At 36.3% G+C, this 16,196-nt stretch overlaps 1 protein-coding gene across 1 annotated transcript in view; it reads left to right on the forward strand.

The window, feature by feature from the left end:
• Nucleotides 1-320: 320 nt before the first annotated feature.
• Nucleotides 321-16,196, forward strand: part of LOC134807781 (histone-lysine N-methyltransferase 2C-like) — a 28,012-nt gene continuing 12,136 nt past the window's right edge. The window contains exons 1-8 of the mRNA XM_063788888.1: nt 321-341; nt 2,383-2,457; nt 2,654-2,770; nt 8,232-8,333; nt 8,526-8,630; nt 14,330-14,494; nt 14,747-14,873; nt 15,845-15,954. Of these exons, the coding sequence (XP_063644958.1) occupies nt 321-341; nt 2,383-2,457; nt 2,654-2,770; nt 8,232-8,333; nt 8,526-8,630; nt 14,330-14,380 (471 nt within the window). The 3' untranslated portion in view covers nt 14,381-14,494; nt 14,747-14,873; nt 15,845-15,954. The remainder of the gene's footprint in view (nt 342-2,382; nt 2,458-2,653; nt 2,771-8,231; nt 8,334-8,525; nt 8,631-14,329; nt 14,495-14,746; nt 14,874-15,844; nt 15,955-16,196) is intronic.

The raw sequence follows: 16,196 nt of genomic DNA on the forward strand, positions 1-16,196 counted from the left end.
AAATTTTAATGTAAAGAAATAATATGCTTGCATTTAAAAATCAAGTATACATTTTTAATACCTCTTTTTATGGTTAATTCCTTTTGTTGTGATTACTACCGGTTTTATGAGGGAGAAGTCCTTGACATGTAGACCAAAAGGTAATTAAGGACCTTTTCATTCATGATATCATAAAACTTTGTTGCTTAGAAAAAAGCAAAAGAAAAAACTCCATTAATTTATTATGTTCTTATGGAGAAGAAATACCAAAATTGTGGCAGATTTCATGGTCTGTTTAATACCTTAAAATGACAAGGCTTTTTCCCCCATGACATTGGTTGATGGCTGTGCCAGTCCTTGAAGTGAGTTAAGTAGTGTGATGCATTTTGAAGAGAAAAAAATTAATTTGAAAAAGTATTAACTCAAAAGTTAAAATACTTCATTGACTGGAGATGACTGTTTTTCTTCATATTCTATATTTAATATTCTGGAATATGGCTGTTTAATTCAGACTAATCAAGGATTTTAAGGAATTCTAGATTATACTTTATTTTCTTTCATGACTGGAAGAACTATTTTTTTTAACCTCCCTACCTCCCCCTGATATCATCCAAGATATTGAGGTATAAATATACCTCATTTGACAGTTTGATAATATAGACCACCAATTTTTACTTACCTTTTTTCTGGGTCAGCATTTCATGTTTGAGAAAATAAATTGAGAGATTACTGTAGTCTTGATTTTTAATCACTGACTTAATTTTTCAAAAATCTTTTATACCAATTTAATAACAAAACAAACTCGGCTGGGCACAGTGGCTCATGCCTGTAATCCCAGCACTTTGGGAGGCTGAGGGGGCAGATCACTGGAGGTCAGGAGTTCGAGGCCAACCTGGCCAACGTGGTGAAACCCCGTCTCTACTAAAAATACAAAGAGATTTAGCCGTGCGTGGTGGCATGTGCCTGTAATCCCAGCTGCTAGGGAGGCTGAGGCAGGAGAATTGCTTGAACCCAGGAGATGGAGGTTGCAGTGAGCCAAGATCACACCATTGCACTCCAGCCTGGGCAAAGAAGCGAGACTCCACCTCAAAAACAAACAAACAAACAAACAAACAAATAAACAAAAACCCCAAAAAACTAACCTGACCCCATCTATCTGTTGTGCAAAGAAGCTGATGCACTTCTCAAAAGGGATCTCAAGGAGAGCAGGGTAAGAGAAGACAGGAGTGGCAGTTTGAAACTGGGAGCTGGCTGTATTTATTACATCCAAAGGGAAAAAAGCCATTCCTCCCATTCCTTTTGTTCATGTGTTTCTATTTTATGCTTACAGTATCATCATAAATTTTTGATTTGGAAACCATTCTGCTAAATAGGGAATAAGTTCATTTCAAACTATGATAAGGGACATCAGTTGAAGATATGACATATTATTTAACTTATGGTGAGGGAAACACCTAAGTATTTTCTTGAGCATCTGGATAATTTTAAATATACATAATTCATCTACTTAGGTAGGTGCCAGGTTTTTTCAAGGAGTAATTAATTAGTACGAACAAGGGTGAGGGGGCAGGGAACACCATACTCTGGTACTTAATGTCTGAAATTATCAGGGAATTTAACACATTTTCCCATAGGTTTATTTCTTGTGTAAGAAGTCAGATAAATTATTTCCATTTCAAGTATTTATTATTCAGATTATTTAAAGCAAAGCTTTCACAAAGCCTTTTGTCAGCTTTCCTGTAATCCTCAAATAATTTTTCCTGGCTGGACGCTTTGGCTTACTCCTGTAATCCTGGCACTTTGGGAGGTAGAAGCAGGAGGATCACTTGAGCCCAAGAGTTCTAGGCTGCAGTGAGCTGTGATCACTGCACTCCAACCTGAGTGATGGATCAAGTTCTTGTCTCAAAAATAAAAGTAATAACAATAATAAAAAATTTTCCTCTAAATACAATGGTGAATGAGGTAGAAATGTTGAGTTCATAAGAGAATTGTTGAATAGTGAAGGAAACTGACTTAATTTTAATGACAGGAAGAATACTGTTACACACTAGCAAAAATGAACTTTCATGCTGATGTAGCAGTACAGAATATGCTTCCAACCCAGGGACGCTGGAGCCAGGCTTGCTAGCTAAGCGACCTTGGACAAGTTACTTAACCATTTTATTCCTCAGCACACTCATCTCAAATGAGGATAATAAAACCTACTATATGGGATTGTTGAGAGTAAAAAATACTTAGATTAGTACATAGTAAATACTCAATAGATGTTAGCTATTACTGTAATCACCGCGAGACCAGTTAATGAGAGAGTTCTTCCTTATCCTTACTCTATATCGAATACAATTTGTTGCACTTCGAAATATCTGGATAAGGCTATAGTTGTTGTCGTCACCGAGAATGTAGGAGTGGCAAAGAGAAAAATCCTGCAAAGGCTTGCTGATAGCGTTCACAGTGACAGCCCGAAAGTATGATTCTAAGGTTGTAAGCATTTTATTAGAATTTTAAGTTGTGGAATATACTTTTAAAGATAAAAATAATAAGCCAGGTCTCTTAATACTTATCTAAAGAAGTGTTTGTATAACATTTAATAAAATGTTTTATCTCAGTGGCATTTGGATTTAAAAATTATTTTGGGCTGTCACAGAATGTTGACTTTTCCTAATCTGTTACATAGGGCCATGGGTCTGGATTTCCAGGAAAGCGGAGACCTCGAGGTGCAGGACTGTCGGGGCGAGTTGGCCGAGGCAGGTCAAAGCTGAAAAGTGGAATCGGAGCTGTTGTATTGCCTGGGGTGAGGCTTGCTTCATGTATATTTTCTCCAATCTAAATGTCAGTTAATGATGAAAATCTCATAGCAAGTTATTTTGAACTTAAAAGTCATATAAATAGGTCAAAATGTTTATTTTACTGTCCTACTTTGCTTTTTTTTTTTTTTTTTTTGAGCCTCTGGTTACGTTTTCTTGTATATTTACTTTCTCATCCTGTCTCTTTTCTTACCTTCCTCTTTGACTCCTTATCTTTCTATGCCAACCCTCTCTAAAAAGTCAGTATGTAATATAGTTGCTCTTTTATTTAAAAAATTTTAAGATTGATATTTGCTTACTATCATGTTATGAGGCTTTATTTCTATGTGTATTACAAATATATTTGTTAACTACTAGCAAATATTTTATGTAATAACTTCGCTATTTTATTAAAATCCTGTTTTTAAAATTCTGAAATGTCATTTTAAGTATAGGAGACAGGTGAAATTGTTCAAGTTTACTACTAAACCAGGAATAAGGAAGCTTAGATTCTCGTCCTTTTTTCAAAAAGAAAAATTTTAAAACCAGGCTTATTGAGGTATAGTTGATATAAGCTATATTTGACATGTACAATTCCATAAGCTTTGATATATACATATACACCCTTGAAAACGATACCACAATCATGATAGTGAATATATTCATCTCCCAACGTTTCTTCATGTCCCTCTGTAATTTTCTGCATTCCCCCTGCCATCCATCCTTGTCCCCAAGATTAGTTTGCATTTTCTAGAGTTGTATATAAGTGGAATCATACAGAACTGTGTGCTTTTGGGACTGATTTATTTCGCACAATTATTTAGAGATTAATCTATGCTGTTGTACTTGTTAACAGTGTACTTCCTTTTCTTGCTGAGTATTAATAAAACTGTGGATGCACCACGGTTGTAGACCTGTGCACTTTTTTTTCTTCTTTTTTTTTTTTTTTTTTTTTTTCTGAGACAGGTTCTTGTTCTAATTCCTGGCTGGAGTGCAGTGGTGCGATCATAGCTAACTCCAGCTTTGACCTCCCACCTCTGTCTCCCAAGTAGCTGGGACCATAGCTGTGTGCCAACACACCCAACTACTTTTTTAAAATTTTTAATAGAGACAGCATCTCACTATGTTGTCCAGGCTGGTCTCGAACTTCTGAGCTCAAGCAATTTTCCCACCTTGGCTTCCCAAAATGCTGGGATTACAGGCGTGAGTCACCATGCCCCAGCCTGTAGTCTTACACTCTTGTAATGTCTTCATCTGGTTTTGGTATCAGCATAACTCCAGCTTCATAGAATGAATCAGAAAGTATATTCTCATCTTCAGTTTTCTGGAAAAGTTGTGTAGCAGTGGAAATGTATCTTCTTATATTATACATGAATTTATTAGTGAAATCATCTTGGCCTGAAATTTTCTTTGTGGGGGGTTTTTGTTGTGTTTTCTTTTTTTTTTCTTTCTTTCTTTTGAGATGGAGTTTCGCTCTTGTTGCCTAGGCTGGAGTGCAATGGCACAATCTCAGCTCATGCAACCACTGCCTCCCAGGTTCAAGTGATTCCCCTGCCTCAGCCCCCTGGGTAGCTGGGATTACATGTGCCTGCCACCATGCCTGGCTAATTTTTTTTTTTTTTGTATTTTTAGTAGAGACAGTTTTTCACCATGTTGGCCAGGCTGGTCTCGAACTCCTGACCTCATGTGATCCACCTGCCTTGGCCTCCCAAAGTGTTGGGATTACAGGCGTGAGCCACCATGCCCAGGCTGGAGTGCAGTGGCATGATCTCTGCTCACTACAGCCTCCACCTCCCAGGTTCAAGCAATTCTCCTGCCTCAGCCTTCTGAGTAGCTGGGATTACTGGCATGCACAAACATGCCTAGCTAACTTTTGTGTTTTGGGTAGAGATGGGGTTTCGCCATGTTGGCCAGGCTGGTCTCGAACTCCTGACCTCAGGTGATCCATCTCCCAAAGTGCTGGGATTATGGGATGAGCCACTGGTGCCCAGCCTGTGGGACAGTTTTTAACAACAAATTTTATTTCTTTAATAGGTACCTATTTAGGTTATCTGTCTCTCCTTGCATAAATTTGCACCTTTCAAGAAATTTGTTCATTTTGTCTATCTTGACAAATTAAAGGAATGGAGTTGATCATAATGTTTCTTATTATTTTAATACCTGTAGAATCTGTAGTGATTTCACCTTCCTCATTCTTGATACTAATAATTTGTATCTTGTCTTATTTTTTTCCTGATCAGTCTGGCTAGAGATTTATCAATCTTATTGATCTTCTTGAGTCAGCCTTTGTTTTCATGGACTTTTCTCTATTTTCTTTCCCCTTTCTGTTTTATTGATTTATATTCTCATCTTTATTTTTTCCTATCTTCTCACTTTGAGTTTAATTTGATCTTCTTTTTTTGTTTACTCTTACGTGTCCCTACTTGGAAGGGACACTTGTGAAGTTTAGGTCAGAGCTTTCTATTCTCCTTGGCTTATATCTGTGGTCTAGGAAAATGAAATTTCTATCACCTTCTGGATAAATCACACTATTATCTATGCAGGCAACAATAGCACATATTTTCTCAAAGATTACCTTTGCCCTCAAGTTAGGTTTTATTTTTCTAGCAGTCTAAAGGTCATGAAATAAATTATAAAATAAAAACAGTGGGTCTTCAAGCTAGATGATACTGTTTTCTTTCTTGCATGGACAATTATTTTAAAATATTTTGGTTTTTCTGCACTTATTATTTAAATATGACTCCCCACCCCCACTTGAATCTAGGGACATTGTAGTTTTCTACTGCAGACTTTGTTTCTGGTTTATACTGGGAATATATTGTTTGTCATTTTCAGTGAAAGCATCCACTGGTTAAATTTACTTTTAAAAATAATAATGGATCTTTACAATTTCTTTGAGCTGCTCAGTGTGTATAATGTGTTGAATTTTCTGTTAGTGGTTGGGAGGTAGAAATAGATACTTTATCTCTATTTTAGCCATTTCCATAATTATATATCTCAATAGCCTTGTCAATGCATCATTAGTCCTATGACTGAATTAATGATTACTTTTAGTAGTCACTTAATTTCTTACTAGTGATGATGATTCTACTTTTGTGAATCATCTTGGATGATTCTCTAAAATCTTAGAAAGCTAATTTTGTTAATGCTATGCATATAACACATCAATACATTTTCTCTATTAAAAAAATTAAAGCATTATAGGTAGATCAGAATTTACCATTACTAACTCCTCAGTCCTCCTTATTTCCCTGTTACCAGTTTGGTATATTTATATATTAGGTTGATCCATATGAAATTGCCAATATTATTTCTGAACTGATGAAAAGCAGCAATTTCTTATGATTCAACCTATTATATGTGCCCATAGACTACATATAATGACTTTGCATGTTTTTATATTATAGTGCTATACCTCAAATACTGTTCTGCAATTTATTTTTTCACTCAACAACGTCTTTTGATAATTTCTTTCATGGCAGTCTATACAAGTTTCTACCTCCCTACTTTTAAAATGTTGCGTAATTTTCTAATGTTTGGATTTGTCATGGCTTTACTTACTCCCTAATGATGAATATTGGCATTATTAACACTTGTAGTCATTAGGGTTCATAAGACTATAAATTGCTCTTATAAAGCATTAGTACTATCCATTAAAACTGCTTTTAGGCTGGGCACGGTGGCTCATGCCTGTAATCCCAGCACTACAGGAGGCCGAGGTGGGTGGATCATGAGGTCTGGAGATCGAGACCATCCTGGCTAACATGGTGAAACCCCATCTCTACTAAAAATACAAAAAATTAGCTGGGCATGGTGGCAGGCGCTTGTAGTCCCAGCTACTCGGGAGGCTGAGGCAGGAGAATGCCGTGAACCTGGGAGACAGAGCTTGCAGTGAGCTGAGATTGTGCCACTGCACTCCAGCCTGGGTGACATAGCAAGACTCCATCTCAAAAACAAACAAACAAAAAAAAAAACAAACAAAAAACTGCTTTTAAATGTATTTGTATTGAAAAATACTGAGATGTAGTCCTTCTATTTAGTTAACCAACCAACCTTCCTTCTTTCCTCTTTTTTTTTTTTTTTTTTTTTTGAGACAGGGTCTCCCTCTGTCACCCAGGCTGGAGTGCAGTGGCGTAATCTTGGCTCGCTGAAACCTCTGCCTCCTGGGTTCAAGTGATTCTCCTGCCTCAGCCTCCTGAGTAGCTGAGACTACAGGCGTGTGCCACCACGCTCGGCTGTTTTTTGTATTTTTGGTAGAGACAGGATTTCACCATGTTGCCCAGGCTGGTCTCGAACTCCTGAGCTCAAGCGATCCACACACTTTAGCCTCCCAAAGTGCTAAGATTATAGGCATGAGCCACCACACCCAGCTGTCTTTCCAGGCTTCGGTTGTAAGCTTTTTAAAGAAAGAGGATTGTATTTTATGATTTTGGCAGTGCCCTCCTTGTCTTCTTCTACAACTTCTAGTTCAGAGCTTTATTTTGTTTCATAATCACTCTAGAAATTATTAACAAACCAGTGGCTACTTAGTTGATTTAGTCAAATAGAACTAAGTCCAGACTGAACAATATTGGTTGATAATCATTTGGCTGATACTGAAATTTGGATGTTATTCAAAATAATATTCTAAAGCGGTGCTAATAGAAATATAATGAGTACCACATATGCAATTTAAAACTTCCTAGTAGCCACATTAAAAAGTTACAGTGAGCTGGGTGCAGTGGATCATTTGAGGTCAGGAGTTAAGAGACCACCCTGACCAATATGGTGAAACCCCGTCTCTACTAAAAATACAGAAATTAGCTGGGCATGGTGGTGGACAACTGTAATCCCAGCTACTTGGGAGGCTGAGTCAGGGAGAACAGCTTGAACCAGGAGGCAGAGGTTGCAACGAGCCGAGATCGCGCCATTACACTCCAGCCTGGTCAACAAGAGTGAAACTCCTCTCGAAACAAAATAAAGGTTATAGTGAACAGGTGAAATTAATTTTAATGCCTTCCATTTTGACCGATATATCTAAAATATTACCATTTCAACATGTAATATGTAATTATGTGCTGTATTTTATGTTTGCAGAACATCTCAGTTCAGACTAACTACATTGCAGATCCCAAGTGTGTGTCATTAAAATAGTGATAGATTTGTGTGTGTACATACCTATAATATTATCATTTATAGTTTCTTGATTAGAATTCTGCATAATCAAGTCTATAGACCTAAGACAGGTTTATTATATTTTCTCATTACTTCTTGGTCTAAAGGAATTCTACCTCTAAAGAGAGAATGAGTTGAATAATAAAATGTCATGACTCCATTTTGCTGTAGTATCTTAGCATTAATATTTGGAATTGTTATTCTAGACCTTAGCAAAAATATATGTTTTGATTATGAATTTTCTGAAGCTTTCCAGTTAAGTGTAAAACAAGTGAAAAATATAACTTCGTATTTTGTGTATTTTGCTTTTTATAGGTGTCTACTGCAGATATTTCATCAAATAAGGATGATGAAGAAAACTCTGTGCTCGATATGGTTGTGTTGTTTTCTAGCAGTGACAAGTTCACTTTGAATCAGGTTTGAACTTGACAATTTACTGTCTTCCTCATTGAATTCTTCCTTGCACATTTCTGCTTTATCTCATATACACAGAAGTGATCCAATATTTAGCTATAGAGCTATATTAGTTAAGAAGGTATTTTTAAAGTAAAATTTGTAGGTTTTTAGCTTAGTCTCCATTTAAAATATGTTCTGTTTTCTTAACTTCAGGATATATGTGTAGTTTGTAGCAGTTTTGGCCAAGGAGCAGAAGGAAGATTACTTGCCTGTTCTCAGTGTGGTCAGTGTTACCATCCATACTGTGTCAGTATTAAGGTAAACATCCTTAAACTGAGTTAACAAATATGTATTGAATTTTTATTTGGTTTTAGTAGTAACATGAGCTCCCAGTTCTCACAATTAAGTATTATGATTATTAAACATATGTGACAGTATTTAAGTACTTTAAATACTGCTTTTAAGGGTTTCCTATCTCAAGAAATTTGCTCCTCTATAAATCTTATATTGTACTAATATCCTGCTTTTGTCTTGAAAAAGTAAAACATAAAAATATATGCATTTAATTTAAAAGACAATTTATACTATTCACAAAGATTTTAGGTTTAGCTGATTCATTTTGTCTGTTGATTTATAAAGCTGAGAACTGGAGTATTTAGTAAAAAATTATTAGCCCATTCTGTTCTTTCCCACATTCTCTCTCCTCTGTGCTCACTCATATACAAAATGACATTTTTTCCTTATAGCCAAAAGAAAGAAAACAAGTGTCATATTTAATGCAATTGGTAATAATCGAGAGTCAGCACTGCTCACTTTCAAGCATTTCAGGATAGAGGCTTTCTGGGGAACCTTTTAAGTGGTATCGTATGCTTGGTTTTAAATATGGACAGGTCTCAATACTTCACTAGTTGTATCTAAGGTTCTTGGTTTTTTCTTTTTAAGAACTCAGTCTTAATAAAACTTACATATTTGAATAAAGTGTCATGGCCACTGGAAGCAAGCATGGAGGTATAGCTGTACAGCAGAGGTCTTAAACTGTATACTCCACAAGGAAATCTTTTCTAGTATTGCCATACCATGTAATATAAATACTAACCTCAGTTTCAATAATAGGTTGTGAACCATGAGTGATTTTTATACCATTCTCCCCTGCCCTTCAGACATCACTGTGTTATATCATTTTCAGTAAAATGTCAGTATAGTAAGCAAATCAACATTATCTCCTTCAGAATTCTTTGTTGATAACTACACTAGTATTTATTTTATAGGGTAATACAGGTTTTTGTGAATTTAGGAATCAAAATGAAAGATTGTAATTAATACTATCCAAAATAGAAGACTAGTACGGTTAATTTATGTAGTTTTTTAAAATTAGTTGCTCATGGTATGTGACTGAAAAACACAGAATATATAAAGCCAATTAAAAATGGAGTTATATATGCATAAAACATGTTTCTTTTCTTCTTTGTACTTTATATTCTGTATAAAAGTAGCTGCTATCATTAGATTTTGTTTTTTAGAATGCTTAATGTTTTGGACCTAAGGAAATTGAATAAGATCCCTTTCAAGATAGTAATGTATTTCTTTTAACCCATCCAACAATTACCGAATTCCCATTTTACAGATGAATACGACTTACATAAGTTAAGACTGGACAATTAGTGCACTATCAGACACCTAGTTATTCCTGTTTTTAAAAATTATGTATGGTTCCTTTTACGTGACACTGTTTTGGACAGTATAGAATACTGCAGTCTCATTGAGAAATACAGCAGTACCTAGAAATATACTAGGGATATGTGAATTGGCTCAGCTTGCATTTTTATTGCAGGAGGCAATTGTTTGTGGATAAGTTTGATACCTCTGAAGCTTCTCTTTAAGCTTGCTGGGGCAAGTCTAGAAAGCCTTCACTCTAAGGTGGATATTTTCAAACTTTATGGTTTTAGAACCTTAACACTCTTTAAAATTACTGGGGATGCCATAGTTTTTGTTCATGAGGATTTTAACTATGGACTATTCAGCATTTTAGAAATTAAAACTAGGAACATTTTGTAACACACGACTACAGAAGCACAACCTGTACAATGTCAATGTGATATTATGATACAACATGTAGCTTCTATAAACACCACTGTATAATTGTGAATAAATTAAAGTGAAAAAAGGCAAATTAAATCTTAGTATTATTTAAACTTGTTTTAACTTTACAGACCCACTGGGGTTCCCTAGTCCACATTTTGGTAGCTGCAGTCCTAGCATTAGTTTAACCCTATACTTAAGACTTGGCCTTTCTGGGATCACTACTGAATTCTACCCCCTGTTCACCAGTGTCTTTGTACTCTGACTGGTTGTGCTTCACTTGTCTTTGAGCCTTTTGCAAGCTCTGGTAATTGTGCAGCTTACAAATTCCCAGTAGATGTACTTTCCCCTGGTTGTGGGTCTTTGGGCTTCTAGAAGTACGGCTTGGTGTTCCACCAAAGACTTCAGGGGATCCTTTGTAGATTTCTGGAGCTCTTAGTCCTTATTGCTTCTTCATTTTGAGTACTGTGTCCTGCAAATTCCACTGCCTCGCCTTCCCTAACCTCAGCGAGGCCATTGATTGTACTCTGCTGAGGTTCTCCCTCCCTGGGCAGCGTTCTGGAAAATGTTTCTAGGCAGAATATCATAGGACTCCCTGAGTGTTTCCTTCCTCTCAGAGACCACTGTCTCCTTTACTATGTGTTGTCCAATATCTGAAAACAGTTGTTTCATACACTTTGTCCAATTTTCTACTATCTTATGGGAGAACAGGCTGGTCCCATATACTCCATTATCGTTGAAGCATGTATCCGTATTAGATTATAAAACATATCTGTAACAACTTTGGACAGGTACCATGGATGGAATCCTGGATGACATCTTATTTGAAAAAACTTTTAAAACTAAGGCTAAACTGGTTCAACGGAAGAAAAAAATGATAGTACAACCCCAGTACCTAAGTTAAAAGGAAATTTCAAAGACAGAGAAATTGTTGAAGTGTTGAAGTACTAGAAGTCAAGAAACACAAACACTAATGTTTCCATTAGATTTGAGAATAAGAAGGTCTTGACAAGCCTGGCTTAAGCAGTTATGAGTGGATGTGGGTGTAGAGACCAGACTGTAGTGTTTTGAAGAGTGAATATAAGCGGAGAAACTTGAGAGTTTGGTTGTAAAAGGGACCACAGGTATCTGTGAAGAAAACTTAGTGGGAATGAAGAGAAATATTTTAAAAATTCTGCCACTAAACACCTTAGATCTGTCTGCCACTTTGTCTTCAGGTCATTGTTTAAGCCAGGGTCAGGCAGACTGGCCCATAGACTAAATCTGGCCCATTTCCTGTGTTTGCAAATAAACTTTTATTGAAATATGGCCAAGTTCTTTTGTTTACATATATTTGTAGCGGTTTTTGCATTACACTGGCAGAGTTTTTATAAAGTTGCAACAGATCATATGGCCCTCAAAACTTTCTGTTTACTCTCTGGCCCTTTATTGGAAATGTTTGCTGGCTACTGCTCTAAGCCACCCTGATCTTACCCCAGGCCATTTCCTTCATTTGGGCAAATAATATACTAACTTGGTAATCTAAGACAAATTCTTAAAAATCAATAAGCTAATCAAAATAATAAATATACATGTTTAAAAATCAAATGACATTAAAAGCCTCATAATGGGCCAGGTGTGGTGCCTCACACCTGTCATCCCAGCACTTTGGGAGGCCGAGGCGGGTGGATCACTTGAGGGCAGGAGTTCAAGCCAGCCTGGCCAACACAGTAAAACCCCATCTCTACTAAAAATACAAAAATTAGCCAAGTGTGGTGGCTCATTCCTCTAGTCCTAGCTACTCAGGAGGCTGAGCCAGGAGAATTATTTGAACATGGGAGCCGGAGGTTGCAGTGAGCTGAGATCACACCACTGCACTCCAGCCCAGGCAACAGAGCAAGACTCCATCTCAAAAAAAAAAAAAGGCCTTGTAATGAACAACCAACTCTTGTCTTACTCTACCTCCACATCTGAGGGAATCACTTTTAATCTTTTCAGGTCTTTTTTCTTGTGGTTAATGCTATAGCTCTAAATAATCAACTGGTTTACTGCTTTATCAATGCTAGATTTTGTTGACTTTCTGCTATGAATAAATAAATTCTGATTTAGGTCTTAAAATACACCTCCTTCCTTCTCCCAATATAGTTGTATTACTATGTTTAGTTCAATTAATAAGGTGTTGGTTATGACTGAGTAAATATTCACTGCAGATCTAAACAGTATACTATGAGTTTCTTTTGTCTTTCATGGAGTTTTTAATAACAAGAAAGTAATAGTGACTCTCCATTCGTTCTTTGTTTTTGCCTACTATAGAACTATCATATAAGATTATTTTTTAAAGTACTGGTTTTTTCTGGGAGAAGTCCTACCCTCTTTCTAGACATTCCCTTCTCCTGCTCTGATATGTGCCAGTGGCTTCTGGGTGTGTTGTTCTCATCCTTAAACTTCCTGGCCTGATGTCCTTTGTCGGATCTGTTGATTTATAGATCCCAAGTCTTCCTTTTCTTTGTAATACATCCTCATTCTGTTCCACATATCTCTAAGTAACTTTATTAGAAGGAGAATGAAGCAGCTGAATTTTGAGTCTTCCTGTGTCTACAACGTATTCTGTCTTCACACATAGTTGCTTGTGTAGCTAGGTTGAGAATTGTACTTTGAAAAGTATTTTCCTGTAGAATTGGAAAATTATACTCTTCTAGCATCTGGAGTTGGGAAGTTTTGTGCCATTCTGATGGGTGTTCCTTTGAATTTAACTCTTTTATTTTCTTCTCTGGTAGCTTTTAGGCTTTCATGTACCTCATGATCTGAATTTTTATTCTGTACCCTCATTACTTGCTGTTTCATTATAATGTGGGCACTTGATTGGTTCTGTCTGAGGATCCTAGTCTTTTGAGATCTTTAAGAAGTTCCGCAATCTTAATATTACATGGTGTGGCTTCCTTCAGGAGTTTGTTAGGGATTTGGAGATTCCCAAATATTCTGCTAACTTATACCCTTGAGAGAGGGGAGAATAAACAGAGGAGTGAATGTGAACTTCAGAATTCCTAGCTTCATAGTCTAAATAGAAATCTTCTAAGATCATAAAATGTCCCTAAGAACTCATGCTTTACATTAATTTTTTTGGTATTTTTTCTATGATTCTAAGCATGGAAATGTAGATGGAGATTTTGTTGATGTATTTTCAAATTATGTATCAATAATAGTGAAGCTTACTTGATTTCTTTAAAATCTGGTCACTATATCTATAAATACAGTGGACATTAAATGTACAGCATAAGGTAATTATGTGGACTTTAAAAAGGCATTAAAATATGTGCCATTTTCTATTATTCTGCTCAGTAGGCTCCTAAAAGCGTGTATGAACATGCCCAACCCAGTATTGGGCCTCCGTAGGTGCTCAATAAATGTTAGTTATTGCCCCTTTCTGCTTCTAGGTACATAAGCACCATATTAATTTATATAGTATATTTGATTATGTTAGGTTAATGCATAAATCACATGGATTGGTTGTTTCTTTTACAGATCACTAAAGTGGTTCTTAGCAAAGGTTGGAGGTGTCTTGAGTGCACTGTGTGTGAGGCCTGTGGGAAGGCAACTGACCCAGGAAGACTCCTGCTGTGTGATGATTGTGACATAAGTTATCACACCTACTGCCTAGACCCTCCATTGCAGACAGTTCCCAAAGGAGGCTGGAAGTGCAAATGGTTCTCTAGGGTTTGTTTGCCTTGTTAGTCTTTCAAGTTCAGAGCTTTCTCATACCACTTTAGTTTTTAAAAATTAGCCATACCTATTTAATTGAATAATACACATATTCTATGATAGATACCACTAATCAGAAAAATTTTCACATACACATTAAATCATTTGCCCCATTATGTTCGTATGTAGCTTCCTGAATTACAGTAACTGAATAACTAAGAAAATAAAATTGAGACTTTTCGGGGGGATTTGGATTTCAGGTGTGTTTGGTGCAGACACTGTGGAGCAACATCTGCAGGTCTAAGATGTGAATGGCAGAACAATTACACACAGTGCGCTCCTTGTGCAAGTTTATCTTTCTGTCCAGTCTGCTATTGAAACTATAGAGAAGAAGATCTTATTCTGCAATGAAGACAATGTGATAGGTATTGTGCTATTTTTTCATCTTTTTAAAGCTTTTCTCTTTGAAATGTAGCAAAAAAAAAAAAAAAAAAAAAAAAGGAAAATAGCTTTTCCTTAATCACAAGTTTTAGGTACAGAGCTTTTTGCCTTGTAGATTTTTAGTCACCTAGAAACTTACAGAATTGATTTCCTGTTTTGAATTCTCAACTCCAGACTAAAGTTTTGTTTTGTTTTGTTTTGTTTTGTTTTGTTTTGTTTTGTTTTTAAATTTAGAGACAGAGTCTTGTTCTGTCGCCAGGCTGGAGTGCAGCGGCGCTATCTCGGCTCACTGCAAACTCCACCTCCGCCTCCTGGGTTCAAGCGATTCTCCTGCCTCAGCCTCCGGAGTAGCAGGGACTACAGGTGCATGCCACCACGCCCAGCTAATTTTTGTATTTTTAGTAGAGACAGGGTTTCACCATGTTGGCCAGGATGGTCTCCATCTTTTGACCTTGTGATCCGCCCGCCTCAGCCTCCCAAACTTTTATGATTATAGGTGTGAAATCTTCAAGACTGAAGATTTTTAATTTAGGCCTTTTTGAGGGTTTAGGAATCCCTTGAAATTAGATGGAGAATTATTGCCTTCATCTATGCTGTTTCTTATGAAGGGTTTCTGAATCTTTTAATAGATTATAAAAAATATCTAACACTTTCTGTTCTCCTTAAACCACTTTCTCTTAAAGCTCTAGATACTAGATATCTAGGTATTAGATAGCACCTTCTGCCCTCCCTACGTAATTATGTGGAATTTCAAAATCAAGAATGTTTCCTTGCTTTCATTGGTATATTGTTGTACTCTTTAGAAGTTAAGCAGTGAACATATATTGATAGTATTATTTTATCAGTAGTACAGTATTCTTGGGACTCTGGCTACTAATTATCTGTTCCATTGCAAGACAACTTTTTACTTTATTTGCCAATTACCATTCAACATCGCTTTCCATGATATATGTCTACTTCAAGTTAGATGCATTGCCTGGAGCCCATATATGCTAGCACTGCCATTTGCAGTTTTCTGAATACCTTTGTGTTTGCCCTAACTAGCTTCCTTGCTGTCTTTGAAATATTTAATATATGATGATAAAATAATTAGCTTCCTTATGTAATGTGCTTTGCTTCCTCTCTAATAGTTGTTCTCATTCCTTTTTATTTCCTCCTTAGCTCTGTGAAAGTTTTTCTGTTAATAGGGATAGTTAGGAGAAAAGGGCAAGGTAGGAGGAGCATGTGAGGCTTAGGGCTTTTAAGTTTGATGACTCAGTGTTACAGGTTTTAAAAGGTAGCAGTTCTCAGTATATTCCATTTTTTAAAAAAATGTACAAATATGGTCTTTTTAGATGGATGCATGCAGTTCGTCAGAACTTAAATACTGAGGAAGAAGTGGAAAATGTAGCAGACATTGGTTTTGATTGTAACGTGTGCAGACCCTATATGCCTGCGTCTGATGGTAAGAGAATAATTTAAACTGTGAGTCTGCACTCTTGTACCACTCACTTGCACCTTACTGTCCATAACCAATGAATTAGCTTAGCTCTACTCTATTTTGTCTTTGTGAAACTTACTTTGACAAGTATTTTATGAAAAATATTATTATTGGTTATACATGACTTATCACAACTTGTTATAAAACAATTTACATGAAACAATAAAAAGCATATACTTTAGATGTAAACTATAATTTTGCTTCCA

Source organism: Pan troglodytes, chromosome 12 (genome assembly GCF_028858775.2).
Source record: "Pan troglodytes isolate AG18354 chromosome 12, NHGRI_mPanTro3-v2.0_pri, whole genome shotgun sequence".
In the NCBI taxonomy this organism is placed as follows: domain Eukaryota; kingdom Metazoa; phylum Chordata; class Mammalia; order Primates; family Hominidae; genus Pan; species Pan troglodytes.